At 35.3% G+C, this 21,629-nt stretch overlaps 1 protein-coding gene across 1 annotated transcript; it reads right to left on the reverse strand.

Moving 5' to 3' along the window:
* Positions 1–728: 728 nt before the first annotated feature.
* fermt1 (FERM domain containing kindlin 1) lies at positions 729–21,495 on the reverse strand. The gene is made up of 15 exons (XM_084092166.1): positions 21,466–21,495; positions 19,358–19,507; positions 12,769–13,002; positions 11,885–12,019; positions 11,212–11,401; positions 8,607–8,709; positions 7,453–7,560; positions 5,778–5,909; positions 5,093–5,142; positions 4,621–4,745; positions 4,431–4,537; positions 2,847–3,071; positions 2,599–2,723; positions 1,365–1,506; positions 729–1,287 (listed from the first exon to the last, which is right to left on the reverse strand). Exons 2-15 carry the CDS (start codon positions 19,497–19,499, stop codon positions 1,114–1,116), a joined length of 1,992 nt encoding a protein of 663 aa, XP_083948292.1. The 5' UTR covers positions 19,500–19,507; positions 21,466–21,495; the 3' UTR covers positions 729–1,113.
* Between the last annotated feature and the right edge of the window lie 134 nt (positions 21,496–21,629).

Genomic DNA, 21,629 nt, shown 5'->3' on the forward strand with positions numbered 1-21,629 from the left:
TGTTCTGTGCGCTGTGTAAACATGATGGTTATTGTAGTTGTAGACTAAATCTCACTTGCACGCAAACATTCAGTATTCCTCAAAATGAATAAAAACAGTCAAATGCAATCTCATAATTTTACGCAAAACTTTTATAATTAATTACACACATATACTTCATGTATTTAATCTCACTTTATTAACCAATGTCTTTGCTGCTGAGCTTCAGTGATATAATTCAACCATACTAATAAACAAAAATTACTTTAGATTAGATTTAGAAATAATAGTGTTGAACTTCCTTCTGTATAATCCAGAATGGCTGAAAGGTTTCTTTGAGCGGTGCCCTCTACTGTACAGGTGTAAATATGTATTTCCTTCATGCTTACTCATTTCACTTTTGTTGTGAAAGGGCCTTAACATTTGCCAAAAATATAACTTTTTTTGTTGTTATTAAAAAACAAACAAGCAAGCCCAGCCCAGGTGAGAAAAAGTATAGCAAAAGTAATGCAATATTGTAATCCATTAGCTTTCCTGTAGCTCAGACAGTAGACTGTTGGTGCTTGCAACGCTAAGGTAATGGGTTTGATTCCCAGGGAAAGCAAGAACTGTTAAGAATGTAAATGTGTATCTTGCAATGTAAGTCGCTTTGGCTAAAAGTGTCTGCCAAATGCATAAATGTAAATTACTTTTAAAAGTAACTTTCCCCAACATCCGTTTAATGTAAACTCATTTAACATTCAAAAACTGAACTGTCAAAAGCTCTTTATTAGAACACAACTTCAAAGAAACCTACAATGGTAAACTAGCAACTCATTTAAATCCAAACCCCACCGTAACCATACTGTATCACGTCTATAACACAAATTCACGTATGGAAATGTGCACAGTAAATGATGTATATTGTTCAGATGCAAAAATAAAGACGTCAAGAGTCAGCAAATGTATTCAGATTAAAAATATAGATTGAATAATCCAATTTATTTTCTCTTTTGAGCACAAGGCTTGTGTCTTAATACAAATATAAAATGACTTTGGCAGATTTAAAAAAACAACAACAAAAAAAAACACTATACAAATTGCTTTCCTGCAACACTAAGGGCCATGTCAGAGTCCCGACGTGTTGATGTGAGGTCAGTCTTGTCCTCCTGTGAGTTTGTGGAAGAGTTCTTCATCTAATGTTTCATTCTGGTCTTTTGAGCGCGTTGAAAGGAAAATGTATCCTCCGATATACTCGTGAACCACTTTGCAGTCGCAGCTCTGGCAGGAGAACGCAATGGACACGCTCTGGTCAAACTCAATGGCAACCTGTAACACAAATAAACACACTCAAAAAAAGTCATCTTTGCACCAGCCACACGGGTCACTAAGGTTGTTTTATTCACCTGTTTAATCTCCCAGTTGACGTTCCATTGTTTCATGTTGGAGAACCTCCAGGTAGTCACAGGCAAACCGGTTGACATGTCGATGCGGATCAGCCTGTTGTAGGAAATCCCCAGGAGCTCATCTTTCTTGCTCCCTCTGAATCTGTGGCATGCAAAAGACAAAGTGAAATGATTTTGATCTTATTTCATGGTTGAAGGGTCCAAAAACCATATTCAGACTTGAGTAATGCCAGGCACAAATCAATCTGAAGTTCAGCAAAATTACCTGAAGATACTATTATGTCTAATTTATGAAACAAATCTTATTCAGCATGCGTTTGAATGATTCATTGACTATGGTTTGTTCAAACAGACTTTCACAGCTGCATGTGAAGTATCTGTATATTGCATTTCAAGCACCAAAAATGATCAGTGCTTGATTATGAAATTGACAAAAAGTTAAAATTGGACCTTATAATGACGGTTGACATTTCATCTCAGTGAGAACAAAGTTACAATTGCAATCGAACCTTTAAATGGAGCGACAACACTATTAAATCCCAATTAAATTTTTGTTTTTGTTAGAAAAATATGCAAACGCACTTGTACATTTTGATGATGTGTTAATGTAAACTAATGTAAAAATTGAACTGAAAAAAGCACTTAGTTAGGAGTACACAACGTCAAAGAAACCTAAAATTTGTTTAAAGGCTCAAAAACCCTAGAAATGTCCCTGAGAAATAACAGCCACAAATCAACCTGTTGTTCAGCAAAAGTACTTGACACCGGAAATTGTATGACTAATTTTTGTTAGTAAAAAAAAAATCATATTCAGCATGTGTTTGAATGATTCTGTGACTATATAATTTGTATAAACCGCTGTGAAGTATCTGTATATTTGAATAATGAAATTAACAGAAAGTCAAAAGTGGACTATACTAAATGAATACTTGAATAGTCCTATGCATTTAGTATTATTGAAATACTAAATGAAAAAAAAATAAAAAAAAAATTTAACCTTGAAATTGAAAGACAACTCTCATTAAATGGCCATTTTCATTTTTCAGAAAACAAGACTAGACATTTCGATGTAAACTCAAAAAACTGAACTCTAAAAAGCACTTATAGTCCACAACTTCAAAGAAAACTACAATCTTAATCATAATTCATGGTTGAAGGGTTCAAAACCAAACTCAGCCTTAGTATGTCCCTAAAAATGCATTGCACAAATCAATCTGTTGTTCAGCAAAATTACCTGACGATATAGTACTTGATGCCAAACTCTGGCAGGGACTGCCAAGCTTGGATAAAACGCATTTTAGCCTCCATGAGGGAAAGCTGGGATATATTGTGATGGGCCTCCAAGATTCGTGTGGTCAGCTAAAATAAGAAGAATACATATAAATGTTGCTATTATTGTAACAGATCTCAGATAGCCAATGATGTTATGTCATAGTGAAAATGAGCCATATCCTGCCATTCTGTGTCGAGATGTAATTTCACCTGTTTGGTCTTGTACTTCTTTGCATATCGAGGAGAAACGAAGCACTCGGCATTCATCTCCATGGACTCTACGTCAGGCGCTGCCTGGCCAGGAGGGGGCGCTAGACTCTTCATCTGCAGGAACGACTGGATGTTCTTCACCTCGGTGCGGTACGAGCTGTAAGCCATCGTCTTTCCTTTAGAGGCCAGAATACAGGCAGCTTTCCACTTGGCGTACTGCGTTTCCTGTTTTCATTTAGTTTTAGCAGAAGAAACAAATAAATGCAAACGCTCATAAACCTTCTGATTGTAATTTAACCCTGTAAAGCCTGACATATGACATAATAGTCAGAAAAATCTATTTTTTTAAGTAGTTTATTGAAACTTTTTATGCATATATATTATGAAATATTATTACAATGTAAAATAACTTTTTTCTATTTGAATATATTTTGAAATGTAATTTATTCATGCGATGCAAAGCTGAATTTTCAGCATCATTACTCCAGTCTTCAGTGTCACGTGATCTTTCAGAAATCATTCTAATATGATGATTTGCTGTTCAGAAACATGTATTGTTATTATAGTCCCGAGGTAAATACAGATCGTCAGCTCCAGTTTGTATCCAGCCTCCCATGGAAACTACAGATGCCCCAACACCCGTGCAGAGACGACTCGAAGCCTGTGAAGAGACGACTCGACGCCTGTGAAGAGACGACTCGACGCTGGCGATATGTTTATGCCCTAAATTAATACATGATTAACTAACTGTATTTTTCTATGTACATTTCTGAAATGCACTTTCTGTAAAGCTGCTTTGAAACAATATGTATTGTGAAAAGCGCTATACAAATAAATTTGAATTGAATTGAATTATCAATGCTAATATTTTTGTGGAAGGTGTGAATTTTTTTTTTCAGGATTCTTTAATGAATAGAAAGTTCTAGAAAACAGCATTTATTTGATATCAAAACCTTTTGTACCTTAAATGTCTTTACTGTTTCACTTTTGACCAATTTAATGCATTATATTTTTTTAAAAATCAACAACAAAAAAAGTTTGCATGTTTTATGTTTTGTATCATATCTGATACTTTTATAGTGACATGTAGCTCACATTTGAGGAGGATTTTTTTTTTACCTCAGAGACCCAAACTGAACAGAAATATGCAATTTGGTGTTGTTGTTATTTTATGGCCAAAAAGTAAGATGAAATTCAGTTTTTCAACATCAGTGTAACAGACTACTTACAAAAAATGCATTTAAAATTCAGTTGTCGCTCTGTTTCCCCCCATAAAACGTCTTAATAATATGAAGCTTAGTTTTATGATAAAAAGTTTTAATCGTAGGGAGCAAAACATATAATGTAATGAATTAAAATGATGATTGAGAAATTAACCAATAAACGTTCCTCGAAAGCCTAATGTGTTATATTTGACAATTTAACATTATTTTTCAAAAAAATTATAATCAAGTAACGTACGTTTCTTCAGGTCAGTAAATGTTTACTGTGAAATATTAATAACAATACGTAATGTTCACTTTATAAAAAAATCAAAAGGACGTGTGCAAAAATCTACATATAAAACACAAATATAAAACTCACATTGTCACAGCGAATATAAACCTCGTTCATTCCGTCAGCTGCTGGCAGTAACAGCTTAAGGCCAAACTTCCTCTCGGTGACGTTGACATCAGGAATGACCTCACATCCTGTATGATTAATGATATGCATTATCCCGCTGATGCATTGGCTATATTAAAATGAATGATCTTCTCTCTGATTGGCCGCTCACCTCGTAGATGGAGTTGCTCAATGGGCTCCTTATTGGCAGACTCTTTGTTTTTGAAATAAGAAATGGTGGTGTCCCTAAAAACAAACCAGTACTCCTTATACGGCTTTAACGTCAATCGTTTGGGCCTGTAGAGCAAACAAATGAACAGGTAAGTAAATATGCACTGTATAGTTATTGCAGATTGTTGCAGTTCTAGACACAAAAAATGTTTTACTGACAAAAAGTTCTGTTTTGTACATGGAAACATGGTATAGGAATAGGCTATCATTCAGTACCATGATACGCATCTAATTAACATAGTATTATCGTCTGTATCATGTATCGTCTGTTTACGTCAAATAAACTATTTTTCAAAAGATTATTTAATAATTTGCTTTGCTTTCAAAGAGAAATCTGTAACAACCAAGACTTTTATACTGAAATAGTAAGTTGATTTATTTTTCTCTAACAATTTTGATAACTTTAAACTCACCTAAACAGTTTAAGTGTATCTTCCAGCTTTGGAATATCAGTGATATCTTCCTGGAAAGAAAAGCACAAATTAATATTCATAAGATGGTAAGATTTGTAATGTTTTTTTGGAAGAAGTCTTGAAAAGGCTGCATTTATTTGCTCAAAAACAGTTATATTATAAACTATTATTGCAATTTAAAATAACTATTTTCTATTTGAATATATTTTAAAATGTAATTTATTCATGTGATTCAAAGCTGAATTTTCAGCATCATTACTCCAGTCTTCAGTGTCACATGATCCTTCAGAAATCATTGTAATATGATGATTTTCTACTCAAGAAACATTTCTTATTATTATCAATGCTAATATTTTTTTTGGAAGGTGATACATTTTTCTTAGGATTCTTTGATGAATAGAAAGTTTTGAAAACCAGCATTTATTTGATATCAAACACTTTTATACCATAAATGTCTTTACTGTCACTTTTGATCAATTTAATGCATCCTTGCTGAATAAAAGTTATAATTTCTTAAAAAAATCTTACTGACCCCAAAATAATGTATATAAAGTACCTTAAATATCAGCCAGATTCATTCCAGATATAATAAACTGGCTATTATACCAGGCAACCTAATATCAGTCATAAAGCTAACATCCTTATGAAGAAAATCTAATCATAATGTCATGAAAATCACAGATACCAGGATCTTATCAGCGTTCCGTCCTTCCAGGGTAGACTCTAAGTTTGAGAGCGCAGCCTCGACTTCATCAATCTCTGGTTCATTGAAATTAGTCAGTGGCTCCGTTGACAAGGTCAGTTTACAGATGTGATACTAGAAAAGATTCAAGTATTTTACATTTGAAACGCCAATTAAGATGAATTGCAAAAACTAGCACCCAAAACTCATTTTGGTCAGTCAATAACGGAGTTCAAGACTCAGAAGACACTGACAAAATGATACATTTCACCTATGAATGAATATAAATAGAGTTTTAATGGCGAGTTCTCTATAACTAATGAAGTAGATTACAAACTTTACTACATGCTAACATTACAGAAAAAACCTTGTAGTTTCAATGCACATAATTTTAGCAACAAATAATGTGCTAAAAAGGGAGGAAAAGGTGGGAGAATGCTTGTCTGTGCAAGCATTATTCTGTCATCTAATATTCTGTCTTTTTTTGTTGTTCAGGCATGTCTCCCATCATCCTGCATTCAAAACAGATTTTCCTGCCCCAATTACCACCTGACCTGAGCCCACAGTGACACAGTTAGCCAGATTTCCCATCTCACACTGATCATAGATATAGATTACCAGCACAAAACTGCGTAACTGAATGCTGTTTTGTGTTGTGGAATGTCACATCCTTTGTCCTCAAAGTAAGTTATCTCATAGCTTCAGGCGAGAAAGGACGACACTAAAGAATTCACTGTAACTCAAAACCATTTAAGATAAGTCATGACACTAAATACTATATGTTAGAGCATACTTGTCAGATGATGTTTTATTATAGTTAACAAAAACTAAAGCCATAAAAAACCTTGTTACTGGATTTTTTTTTTTACTTTACTTTTACTTTACTTTCCAAAATTTAAAAACAAACTTTTTTTCCCCCAACATTTCTTATTTTCCTTTAGCTTAACTTTTACTAAAATAAAAATTTTTTTTTAAAAAAACTTCAGAGACATTAAAATAAAAATGTCAAAAAAAAAAAAAAATTTACTAAAACTAACTAATATTAAAATGAAAACAGAAATTATAAACAAAAACTACTACAAAATATTAATAAAAACTATAATAGTATCTCAATTATACTAAAATAATACTGGAGCCAACGAATGTCTAAATAACTTTTCTTGCTTTCTGGAACTGGAATAAATATTCTGGAATAAATCTGAAATAAAATAATGAACAGAAACAAAAAAATATGTTCTAAGAACGTTTTGCTAACATCCTCATTTAGTTATGGAAATGTTACATCAGATTTTTTTTTTTCTCAAACATTAAGGGAACATACCATTTTATCATTTTGCAAACATTATGGGAACGTTACTTTTGAATGTTCTCTTAAACATTCAGTAGTAACTAGTAAAACAGTAGTTAAACAGTAGTAACTAAAAATTGTAAAAGTAGTAACTTTTAAAAAATGTAAGATGAACATCCAATTAAAACGGTTTAGAAAAAAAAGTCCCATGAATGATCTATAATACGTTTTTGTGCAAAGATTTTGAGAACATTTTTAAAGACCAGATAACTCTGAATGAATGTTCTATTAAAGTTTGCTCATAACTTTGAGAGAACTTTTCCAGAATGTTAGCCAAAGTTCTGAGGTTGTTCCCTGTTAGCTGGTGAACTGAGAACAGTCGTCCTGTACCTGCAGGGATGCAAACATGAGCATCTCTTCTTCAGTGCAGTCGATCTCCTCCAGCAATATCGCCCAGCGGGCCTGTTCATACAACTGTGTGATTCTCACAGCATCATACTACGAGAAGAAAAAGCTCATTTAGACATATCGGGCCATCTAACGTTATCATCCATAAACATATGAGTCACATCTCAAAGATGCCATATTATGCCTTTTACAAAGTCTTGATTTTGTTTGTGGAGTAGGTTGTTATGCTTGAATTTTCAAAAACATTATTTTTCACATATTTAACATTGTTGCAGCTCCTCTCTTCCCAGTCTGTCAGTAATGCTCTGTTTTAGTTCCAGTCTACATGAAGCCCCTCCTTTTGAATAGTGCAATGTGCTCTGACTGGCTGCTGGACCAGTGTGTTGTGAATGTGATTGGTCAACCGCTTTGAGTGGTTGACCAATCGCAAAGCTCCTTACCATAACCTTGAGTTTCAACACACTACTGACTCTACTCAACCAGGCCTCCCCCTTTTTTTGCATATGCTTTGGACGGATTATTATTTAAAGGAACACGCCGACTTTTTGGGACTTTAGCTTATTCATCCCTCAGAGTTAGATAAGTCCATACATACCCTTCTCATCTCTGTGCGTAACTCTGTCTGACGCACCCACCGCTAGCCTAGCTTAGCACAAAGACAAATAAATGGCTAGGAAAATGTTTGCGTTATTTTGTCACTTATTGGGAGCAGTATGCTAGCTGGAGCCGTTTACCTCCATTCTTTGTGCTAAGCTATGCTAGCGGTGGGTGCGTCAGACAGAGTTACGGCACGCACCGAGATGAGAAGGGTATGTATGGACTTATCTAACTCTGGGGAATACGGTGAATAAGCTAAAGTCCCAAAAAGTCGGTGTGTTCCTTTAAACGAGGAAGTTCCCTTGTTCCCGGAAGAAAACTCAAGACTACAATGGAGGCATTTCAGGGAGTTCAGAAACAGTGCTCACTGATATAGAGAATAACTCCCATCGGAGTGACTTTGTGTTTTGTAACTTTGCAGAACTTTTTCATGCTCAAACAGCAACATTACACATTAAAGAAAGTTGAACATGTAAAAAAGCATAATAGGTCCTCTTTAATATAATGTGGCATAATTTAAAGAATAGTTGGTGTCTCACCTTTGGGTTGAGGTCAAAGAAGCAGTGGTACTTGAATCGCAGCAGGAGTCTGTCATTTTCCTGGATTCCCTGTTCCATCAGCGAGCGAGAGGAATCCAGCCACCTGCAGATCAACGTCTCAGTTAGAATACACAAATTCACAAAAACTGATCAATAAATACAGCAATATATTAGTCAACATGACAATTCTTATTTATTTTTTTATGTTGCCCAAGGGTTTTAATACAGTTTTCAATTGCTAAAACACACTTTCTGAAACCTTGCTCCATTTTCTGAAAACGTTAAACACAACACCTCATCTTCAAGCACTATTCACAAAACCTCTGACTCCTCTTGCAAAATGAAACTTTCGCCTCAAAACAGTTTTACCTGTGTTCAAAATCAAACACTGCTCTCAAATCATAGACAAAGTGATCAAAATGATTTACACTATCAAGCAGTCAGTAAACAATACACCAAAAAATAGAAAACACATTGTTCAAAACATATAGTTCTTGAAAGATATCTATGGACTGCTATTCTGTTTGTAGACTTACCCGTGACACCTTACTGTACCATCAAAAAGTTCAGGGAGAAATACATTTTTAATCTCAAAACAAATTTCGGTTACACTTTATTTTAAGGTGTCATTGTTACAGTGTAATTATACATGTAAGTACTGAGTAATATTAATTAACTACATGTACTTACTATAGGGTTAGGGTAGGATTAGGATTTGGTTGAGGGTTAGTTGCATGAAATTATGCATAATTTACTGTTATTACTATGGTAAGTACATGTAACCTATGTAACAAGGACACTGTAAAATAAAGTGTTACCCAAATTTCATATTTTTCCGTCATTGTCTTTTGATGAACGAAAACATGTTCTATCATAGTAGCTCAAAATTGATCAGAAGTTATTACTCTGCTTTGCTCTTTGCAATTTTTTCTTTCTTCCTCCTCCTTGTACCCCTATTTTTACAGTACTGTACCCTGCATCTCACAAACTTGTCCTTTGTCTCTGTGATACTGTAATTCTTGTTCTTTGTTGATACGAACCTGCAACCAGTCAAAATCTATTGAGCAGTCAGTACTGTTAACAAATGGAAAGCACAATGTTCAGGGACATACAATGTGTTCATTGTACAGTATACAGCATATAATGCACTGTACTACAGTAGACAATACTAAAAGGGACAAAAATCAAAGGAGTAAACGTGATCAGTGTGCTTCTTCTTGTCTTTGGGCATCATTTGAAACAGGTTAAATCAATTTTGAGTGGTTGTGTTCAATCAATGACTCGATTGAATCGTGTGCTCTCTATTTGTATTTGATTGTTGCCACTTGTGTTTACCAGTATGGATGACATGTGCATTAGAGTGCAGAATGTGTTTAGCGTTTTTGCTGAAAAGTCTAAGTGAGATCTGCAAATTGTGTTTTACCATGTGAAATGGTTTAAGGTATTGACAACAGACTGCACAATTAGCTAAATGAGTTCAGGCGACTGAGAACTTTATTCAGCCAATGGGTTTTAGTGTTTTAGCAATTGAGAAAAACTGTAATAGTGCACATTATTTTAAATGCATGTGCCTCGTAAACAGAATAACTTCCCCTCCCTCTTGCAGCAACATCTCTTCTCTTTTCTGATGATGTGTTTACTGGCGTGAGGGCGGGGCAACCTGTCACTCGCATGAGATCCACCAATAGCAAACCACAACCATCCAACAATCCAATCAATTCCCAATAGACAAAAGCAAGTCCTGTCCTTCATTTTTGCTTGGATAAACGTCACAAGAGGGAAGAAACGACTATCACAACTTTAAGGCAATTCATTATTCAAAGCGTGTGCTACTGTGATTTTACCATAGTAAATGATTGTTTTTGGGAATGAGGTGAAATATATCTTGACTAAAACAGTAGAAACAGCAATATGCTAAAATAAATGTTGAATAAAAAAAATAAAAAAATGATGTATACATAGAGTTATAGTTGTAACTATTAAATCACAGGTGTGTGGATATTGTAATGGCACTGAACGCTTTGGAATGAATGTCCAATCAGATTTTAGAAACAAAACTACCTGTGTTATGAACTGAAGTATGAAGATCTATTAATAAAGATATTGAAGGAATCTCTATTCTTGGAGACAAAGGGTCAGGGGTCAAAACCTATCATTCAAAAATCTAATTCAGTAATTTAATGCATCCTTACTAAATTGAATCAAAAGTGACAGTAAAGACATTTAAAATGTTACAAAAGATTTTTATGTCAAATAAATGTTCTTTTGAACCTTCTACTCATCAAAGATTTCTGAAAAAAAATATGTATTGGTTTCGACAAAATATTAAGCAGCACAACAGTTTTAAACATTGAAAATAATCTAAATGTATCTTGAGCAGTAAATCATCATATTAGAATGATTTCTGAAGGATCATGTGACACTGAAGACTGGAGTAATGATGCTGAAAATTCAGCTTTGCATCACAGGAATACATTTTAAATTGTAATAATATTTCACAATATTACTGTTTTACTGTATTTTTGATCAAATAAACGCAGCCTTTGTGAATGTAAGAGACTTTTGAATGGTAATGCAAATGTGCCTGTCTGTGTCTTCCTCTTACCCAGCATTAATGGCTGCTTTATCATCCACAGTGAGAGGCTTGTAGAGTTTGGCCAGTTCCTCCGGTGGAAGGTTGGGCTGGCTGGCCGTCAGGGGACTCTCTCCGAACCACAGACTGGTGGAAGACGCAGGAGAGCCGCTCTCAGGGTCATAGGTCGGAGTCATCGTTTTACTGTACAGACCAAGTCCTCCTGTAGAAAGTATAAATGTAAACTTGTAAATTATTATTTGTTTAAGACTTACATGTTTATCCAAACTGTTGATAACTATCCAGAAGCAATCCACAGTATTTTCTAGAATAAAAAAATGCATTAAAGCATTTCAAACTTGTCCAAAAGGAAATATTCATTTATAAAAATATTTTTTATTTTATAATAAGATTTTTATCTGGAAGCCTAAATGCATAATGCTTACTTAATCACTGTACATTTAGTTAAAATGAACTTTATTTACCTAGTTTTTATTTATTTATTTGAAGAAAAAATAATGTATGGTTAACAGACTAAGAATGTATATTTATCTGAATGAATGTTTTATTGTTTTGTATATTTGTATGTTAATGGTTATGATTAAGTGGTTCTTTTTTTTTTTTTTTTTGATGCTTGTTTTTTCATTGTAATAAAAGAATTACACAAAAAGCAAAATCCTCATGGCCATGTACAGCAAATAAATACCTCCTGCCATTCCGCTGGCGATGTCCATGTTCAATATCTCATCAATGGCTGATTCTGCACCCTTGTCTTTTTTCTTTTTCTTCTTTGGTTCATCTACTGGTTTCAGAAGAGATAGTTCTTCAGATCTTCTAATGTCTGAGAACAAAGAATGAAAACATACACAGTTTAGTAAAGAATCAACTAATGTAGAGAAAGAAATAATGGAAAAATTAATTACTCAGCATTTCTTTCATGTAAAAAAGGTATTTTTAAACAATTTTTTTAGTTTTAAATGTATTAGTGTCTATTTTTAAAAGTTTCAAATTTAGTTGTATAGAGGCATCTTCATTCAGCTGAGTCTCTCGAAATTCTGTGTAAAAGACGCAATGCTGCATTAAAGTCAAACTAAAGTATGCCTGCTCTGACCCACCTCAGCCCCTAGTATAACAATTAAAATTGTTGTGTAAATGCATTTATGCCACCTCTGAGCAGCATTAAACAGTTGCGTAAAAACACCTAATTGCCACTTCAGAAGTGCTTCTGTGCCACATTTGCAGTTCAATTTGGCAATTCCAGTTCTAGTATCAGGTTCAATCAAAAGTGTTAATCATAAATGTTTGTTTTTAATGATTGTCCATATGATATAATGTGGTATCTAAATGACACAAACCTGAATTAGTATTACAGCACATTCATACATTTTACAAAATATTGAAAAATAGGTGAATTAGGGTAAATTTGGACCCTTTTGTCATGGAAATGACTGTAAAATAAAATCCCAATTATCCCAAATTAACCCGATTTCTTTTTCATGTAAGCTTTTGTAAGCAATTGCAATGTAATACTATATTAATAATATTTTATAATATAGCAAATACATTATTTTCCTTTGCACTTGTTCTTACTGAGTGCTTTGCAGATCTCAGCCACGGCTCTGAAGACCACACCAGAGAAGGTAACCGGGAGCTTGATGGTCTTCATGTTGGGCAGCTGGATACACAGGGGTTTGTGTTGTGGAGTGTATCGCAGGTCAGCGTCCGACTGGACTCCATATTTATCCAGAGTCCAGTGTGTCTTCAGCAGCCAGCAGCTCTTCTGCTCCCACCAGATGGCATGATCGGACCAGTCCTGAGGAGCCTCTGACACAGAGAATGTCAAACTGTGAGAACATGAGCCTGAGACAATGCTCTGATGCCATTTATCTCCACACACACATATAGAGCACAACAGTAGGGCTCCAAAAGTTAAAAAAACCCACAAGCAATTCCATAGTAAAACAGATTTTTGTAATAACATAAACCTTTTAAGACCTAGTACACGGAGGTGAAGTCCCTTTAAGGCATTAAAGTCATTTCACTCAATGGCCATTTTTGAAACGCCTCTCTGGCAGCTATTTGAAAGTAGAAAGTACAGCTCCTATCTCTTTGAATGGGGAAACATCAAATTCTCCAAAACTGAATTACAATTACATTTCATATTTGAAATCACCAATGAAATCTGACAACAACTGTCTCATAAATTTTGTTTCTAAACACTCAAATCATGACCAGCCAATGCACATGTGTAGTCATAAGAAGCACAGTCATAATCGGTTTATGTTATCACAAAAATCTCAGAAATCATGACTGTTTATATAGCTGTTTCTAGGCGGGACTTATTTCGCCATATTGTGCATTGCACATTCTCCCATCCATAAGCTGTGTCAAAGGCTGCATCCTTCAAAGCCCACAGCCTCTGAATTGGGACACAACTATAGTAATATGATATTTTGACGAAGCAGACAGTCACTGTCACAAAACATATCTTTTTACTTCATCACAGCACCTATACAAAACATATTTGCTGTTATTACTATAGTAAGAAGTAACAAGTTACACATTACATGTAGTAACGATAGTAATAACTGTAAATTATGCATAATTACATGCAACTAACTCTAAACCAAACCCTAATGGTAACACTTTATTTTACGGTGTCCGTGTTACAGAGTAATTACTTAATTAACTAGAAAAATGCGTTTCCGGGGGAACTGCAAAGTGTGCTTGCTCGGGTGCAGTGCACTAACGTTAGCAGGTAGTGGATAAGGGTGCGTTGAAGTTTGCTTGATCTGAGAATTTCAACAATAGTACTTTTTTCAAGATTGTGCAAAAAGGTGAAAAGTTATGTGCATTAAGAGACATGTCTGCAATGTAGACTAGTGCCAATGGCATTGTTTATGTGGCTTGGTTGTTGGTTTTGAAATAATTGGTTATGAATATACAGCAGAGAGTGGGAGTGTTTTGGGTGATGAAATAGTATTGAAAAGAAGTTGACAGTCTTAATTTACTGTATCCAATAAGCCAATACAAAACTCACCCAGCTGTTCTGTGGTTGAGTGTTCCCTTTGATTAGGAACAAATTTACTATCTCAAATTAAGGTCTACCGTAATTAGCGATGCTTTGATTGCTGCTGTCAAGATGGTTGTCATCACCTACACAGAAACGCTGATTTTTATAGCCTACCGTCAGTCCTCATATTGTAATTAAATGAAAAACGCTATCAGTTTCACTATTAGCTTATTCTAGCGATGCAATCGCAACAACATGGATAACGCTGTTTGGCCTTGCCTAACTTTATATGACATCTGCGCCATATGCTAGAGTTACACATCCTGCTGCCATTTCAGGGCTTGAATTTTGGTGCGGGAATGTGGGGACTGCGCATAATTTAAACCATTCCCGGAAGGTTAGCTTTTATAGTGCGAGAAATTCCCGCACAAATATATTCGCTTCATCTCAGAGCAAATGATTAAAAAATAAATTCACAGATGCGAGAAAAAAGATGTCAAACTGTCTTTTATTTTCGAATTTAATTCCTCAATCAGCGCTGGACCATCATTTTCTGTCTTCCGCTGAGCCCTGGCCGTAGACAGATCATGTTTCACGCTGTCAATGCAGTGGTCTGCGTTGCGCTGATCTTATTCACACTATCGAGTGTAGGTGCAGCATTCTAACATTGAGTCATAATGAGCTGTTTGTGAAGAAATTATCCGCTTCCAAATTATGTCATTTTAATCACTAAATTGAAACATTAAAAAACAAAAACAATTTGCTGTTTATGGTGTGCGAGTGATAGAGCGCGGCAGCAACGAACCAACTGATCAGCTTGCAGCGTAACAACATTGAATGTTCAGCCGAACAGCTGATCATAGCTGTACAGGGCGCCTTATTATTTTTCATCTCCATAAATATATCTAGTAGTAAAACTAATGCAAGGGCTAGAAATCAATTAATCTTTTGCTGATACTTCCTTGTCATCATGGAGAGCGCAGTTCATGGTTGCATAGCAACGACAGACGCCACGGGACAGCAAGCGCTTGTGGAAAGGAGAGAGTGGCGCGCTCGCGCTTTCCACTTGTTTTTACACATCTAAGGTGTGTTCCATTCGACAGGGTCCATACGCAGTGTTCACTGCTCCCCTACTCCCTGAGCACGGTATATAAGTTGAAGTGGACTTCACTGACAATAACCGCTCATTTGAAACGCCCTGCAAACGTCATCAAAGAAAGTCAACGACAGTAGCGCAGATTATGATATAACATAAATATATATAGGACTACATTCATATTTTAATTTTTATTATTATATTATATATTTACAATTATATTGCACTATTTTACAACTACCTAAAATAAAATCACTTTACTTCACAAACTAGCTAAGCTGGCTGCATTCACTGAGGTAAATTATAATCATCAAAAGTAGTATATGTAATATTCACAACAATAACCGTTAAAAATACTGTCATTTGTATAACAATGGCGAAATATGTGAATACTTAAGTTACACACATACGTAAACTCCTCCATCGTTAGTTATGACCGTTCTGACTGGTGATGACGTACGTGGTGCGCGAAATGACAGTTGGGTGATCATCGCTCTCCACTTCCTGTGAAGTGATGTATCGATGTTCCCTTATTCCCTATGCCGTGCGCAGTGCCCTTCGAACTGAACATGTTCGCTCCCTTCGGATTGGAATCTCACTTAAGATGGCGGAAAACCCTGTGAAGTCCACTTCGCAGTCCACAACGCACCTCTAGAGCGACGTTGTTGATTGTTTGAGCATGTGACTGCGCGTTTTTCCTTGTTTTCTATTGTTATGCGCAGCATATTTCCCATGCGCACAAACACAGCCACAGACAAAATTTGGTTTCGATACGTGACAGAGTTCCTGAGATATGGACGACTTCCTGTTTGGCGACTACGCCGCTGATTTCGTTTGGCTGTGACGGGCAAACGCTTCCAAAAATTAAAAATCCTTCTAGTAACTTTTGTGAGGCTTGGTCCAAGGATCATGTACGTCCAGTTTCGTAAAGTTCGGACCAAAGTTCGGACCTGTGAAAATTTAGTTTCGCTTTCTGTTCAATCCACTATGGCGGACGAACGACATGGACTTGTGATGTCATCTTCGCGAGCAACTTACACCGGTACTGACCGGACGTTTTAAAGTTGGAACGGTGTCTCTGTCTCAAAGGGCCTAGGCGTAGGAGCTGGCCAAATAGCTGGGGGGGGGTTTGCCAAATGATGTAAAATTTTGGAATGTTTTTTTTTTTATCTTGTACATCCTCACATTGGAGTCTCGAGTTAATGTACAAAGTTTGGTTTCGATACGTGACAGCGTTCCTGAAATATGAACTACTTCCTGTTTTGGCGACTACGCTGCTGATTTCGTTTGGCTGTGACGGCCAAACGCTTCCGAAAATCAAAAATCCTTCTAGTAACTTTTGTGAGGCTTGGTCCAAGGATCATGGACGTCCAGTTTCGTAAAGTTCGGACCAAATTTGTGACCTGTGAAAATTTTGTTTCGCTTTCTGTTCAATCCACTATGGCGGACGAACGACATGGACTCGTGATGTCATCTTCGCGAGCAACTTACACCGGTACTGACCGTACGTTTTAAAGTTGGAACGGTGTCTCTGTCTCAAAGGGCCTAGGCGCAGGAGCTGGCCAAAATTTATCTCCCGGGAATAATAATAAGAAGAAAAAAACTTAAGAAGAACAATAAGTGTGCTGCTTTCAGCAAGCACACTTAATTACTTAGTAGTAGACGTTGTAATAACATGTAACAAAATGTAATTAACATGTAACTAAGTTATGGAACAGCCTGTACTTACAGATTGTAATTACGCACATGTAATAGGTAGCTACTGTTACACATATGTAACAAGCCGAGATGGATGAGGTTTATAGATACACATGAAGTACACTTAAGTACAATCTTGATACACTTTATTTTACGTAGCTTATCCCTGTGTAATATTATGTAATTGCAATGTAATTAGGAAGCTACTGCATGTATATAAGCTGTGAACTAGTGAGTTTAAATCAAACTAAGGCAGAGATGGACAAGGTATGTATACACAAAGTACACTTAAGTACATTCTAGATACACTTTATTTTACGTAGCTTATCCCTGTGTAATATTATGTCATTTTAATGTAATTAGGAAGCTACTGCATGTATTTAAGCTGTGAACTAGTGAGTTTAAATCAAACTAAGGCACAGATGGATAAGGTATGTATACACAAATGACACTTAAGTACATTCTAGATACACTTTATTTTACGTAGCTTATACCTGTGTAACATTCTGTAATTTTAATGTAATTAAGAAACTACTGCATGTATTTAAGCTGTAAACTAGTGGGCTAATTAAGATGGATAAGGTATGTATATACATGAAGTGCACTTAAGTACAATCTTGATACACTTTATTTTATGTTACATATGTGTAATGCTACAGAACGTACAAAATTACCATGTGTAACTGCAGGCTTTTCCCGACCTTAGTAGCCTAAGTACTTGTGTTACATTGTTTAGTACTAAGTACTTTCTTATATAATTACACTGTACCAAGTCTGTAACACGCATGTAACCAACTCGGCTTATTACATATGTGTAACAGTAGCTGCCTATTACATGTGCGTAATTACAATCTGTAAGTACAGGCTGTTCCATAACTTAGTTACATGTTAATTACATATGTTATTACAATGTCTACTACTAAATAATTAATTAAGTAATTACTCTGTAACAAGGACACTGTAAAATAAAGTGTTACCAAATAGGGTGTAACCAAATAAAGTGTGACTGGAAAACATTGGATTGATTTGAGTACTTATTGGGTTTGTGTGGAAAAGTTGATGTAAAGCCATAAAACACCAATTTCAAATGAACTTTTAGCTTAAACAGGTTAGTATATATAATCGTTTAATTGTGAGTAATGTTATTGCTAACTAAAACTATTAAAAATCATTGACAAAGTTGAAATAAAAAAAATACAAATATAAGATGAAACATTTTACCTTAAAAAATTTAAGTTGAAAAATAAATTAAAGCTATAAATAATTTTAAAAGAAATTAACAAACAGTACACAACAAAATTATTAAAACTTAAATTAAAATGAAAACTGAAAAAAAGGATATACAATAATAGTATATAAATAATACTAAAATAATACTGTTATTTGCTTTTTTTATTTTTATTTTACTTTGCGCACGTTAGTATAGGACTTTGAGGAAATTATTATGAAAGAATTTTATGTGGAGTGGTTTAATGTGTAGTTAAACTACAACCATGACATAAACCAGACCAGTTGCCACAGAGCAATACAAACATGAGGCAATGATGACACGACAAATTCATTTACACTTTGATGATTCTTCTTTTACTCACATTTCCTTCATCCTCCACACTGATCATCATCTGACTCACCTACTAGATGAATTCTGGGGTGCCTGTACTGTAATATACCTATTACGTTGACTATAAACATATTGTGTTCAAATGGATTCAAGAATGACCATTTACAATTAAAGAGCTACATGGCAAAGCATAGTATTATCAACTGGGTCGCCTGATGAGTCTGTAGAGGAAATCAGGATGTTTTGCTAACGTCTCTCTGGCTAACACAGTTACACAGTGAACTTCAGACCCTGCGTCGGCAAACAACGCCTGAGTCAAAGAACAATAGCTCTGAGCATGAGGCTATACAAAGATACGTAAGGCAAACATGGGCGTACCTGCACATTTCAACCAGTGTTTAGGACTCTAGAACTGCACTTGAATGGATCATCCAGAATACTTAGTTTTTCGTTACTTCGTTTCTTTTTTAACAAGGGTTTCACATTAACTCTGACTGCTTTTTTCAACCCATCCTTACAAAACACTATTCTTACTTTGAAGAGCTTTGGACGTGTTCTTAAAAAGCTTTTCAGAATTGCACTCAGAACTTCTTTTAAATCCAAATGAAAATATTGAATTTGCATTAAAGTAGCAAACTCCCTCCCAACCATTCTTTCACAAATTTGAGCCTGATGAATCTTGACATTGTCATCCTGGAATATGGCCATGATGTGTCTTCCTACATGGTTGTTTAAGAAATGAAAAGCTACACCAATTCGTGTTCATACTCATGTGCTGGTTCTCCAACAGAGAAGTCTGTAAATTACTCACTGATCTTCTCTACAAGTTTGAGCATGAGACCCCCGACGTGGAGATCCCCCTTGACCCGCAATTTAAACTTCATGCCCTCATCTCCCTCGCGCTGGTCCACCTGGATGCTGAGCTCCCAGGAGTTGGCTACGGTAGTGGCCATGATTCTGCCTGCAATCCAATCACAGACAAACACAGTTACAAACCACCACAGGCACATGATATAGTCTGATCCAGAAGACTATTCATGTGATTCAGTGTTACAATACTTTTTTCTTCATTCCAAACAGCATATGAATTATTTTATGATTTGAAAACAAACCTTTTTTTATGTTTTGCTTGAAATGTATGTTCTTATACTTTATTGGTGGCACTTTACAATAAGGTCTCATTTGTTAACATTAGAAAACTACATTAGTTAACATGAAGTATCAATGAATAATACTTCTAAAGCATTTAAAAATCGTAGTTAATTTCAACATTTACTGATTTATTATTTAAATCAAAGGTTGTATCTGTTAATATTATTTAATGAAGCGCAGCTAACATGAACAAACAATGAACAGTTGTATTTTTATTAACAATTGTTTAACAAAGACTAATAAATACTGTAACGAATGTATTGCTCATTGTTAGTTATTATGGCATTAACTAACGTTAACTAATGGGACCATATTGTAAAGTGTTACCATAACTAACATTAACAAAGATTAATAAATGCTTTAAAAAAAAACCCATATCGCTAGTGCATTGTCAGTTCATGTTTGCTAATGTATTAACTACAAATCAGACCTTATTGTAAAGTTTTACCACTATTTTTATTATTGATTTGTTAGGTTAAATGTTTTATATAGCATTACAGATATAAAGAATACATAAAACAAGGGTTAAACATTCTGTTTTTGATGTAAGTAAGTACAGGTTTACATAGGCTACACAAAATCAGAGGGAGTGACAGACAGAGAACTAGGGTGGAGGAGGGATGTGTGATTACAGAACAGGGGAGACTTCAGCTTAAAATTCCTGACAAGCTGAGACAAGACCACAGTCAGAAACAACAGAACGACTCACACAGAGCCGTCATCCTGCTGTCTTGTTGGGTTGTACATCAATAAACAACAAAGCCCGGGTCTTACACACAAAAACAGAGTCAAGATCTGCTGTGTAAACTACACAATCCAAGACTTTAAGGATATTTTTGTGTGACTTAAGAGGGGAAAGCACTAATGTTTTTACAAGTTGCATTTGAGTTCTCAATATTGCTATTTAACCAGGTCTGTCCATGTTCACTAAGGAGGGTGGGGGAGGGAGAGATGTTTGGCTAGATTAGAGATAAAACACACTCTCTGAACTAAGACAACTATTTATCTAGCCCAAGGGCCAAGCTGGTAAGCGAGCAGGTTAACATGTCCGCAGGCTAAGAAAGAAAACTACTCTTCCCTATGTAACAGATACTTGAATTCAGATATAAACAAGTAGGACATTTAATTCATTATACAAGATAAATTCATCAGCTCATGTTTGCATTTGAAGATCATGCAAAAATTAAATGAGGGCTGTAAATAAAAGCAGCTGTACAGTTCAGAGGGATTCACTTTTCCTCTGCTACAATATGCTGATCTGAAGGATCCATACTGTGACATCAACAACTTTCTTAATCTACAAAGACCCATAATGTAACTGAATAACCCTATATACAAGATATGCTGTAACTAAGGTTCTGCAAATGTCAATTAAAACCATATATGTAAGAATATACTATTAAAAAAAAAAAAAAAAAATTGTGCTCAATATCTCGAAATACAGTGATAGATAGAAATGAATGAATGTAAGCATGTGTATTTACCTCAGAACAGACCAACATTGCTTACTTTTCCCAAAGGAAAGAGTACAGAATGTATTGTAATGCATAGGCTTACGATCCAACGTTTTTCACAAATAACATGATATAAAACATTTCTTAAATAGGTATCTCATATCTACTTTTAGCCTATATCAAACTCTTAGCATCGTTAAAACTCATTTTAAGCAATTTTCTCCAATAAAATAGCGCAGAGCAAACGAAACAGAAACCCGTTAGGCTATATAATAATCTAAATTGAGTAAAATATTTATATTTTTCCCCTCACCTGAACGTGTTCCCGAGGATTTACCCTTTGGAAAGTGAAACACAGATCTCCTGTCCAGGTGGGCAAGCTGGAGAAAACCCCGCCCAGAATTTGACTACGTCAAAGGCCGGGCTCATGAATATTAATTAAATCGTGCCGCACGTCTCTCAAGCTCTCCAATAAAC

This window comes from Abramis brama (assembly GCF_963993115.1).
Source record: "Abramis brama genome assembly, chromosome: 18".
In the NCBI taxonomy this organism is placed as follows: Eukaryota; Metazoa; Chordata; class Actinopteri; order Cypriniformes; family Leuciscidae; genus Abramis; species Abramis brama.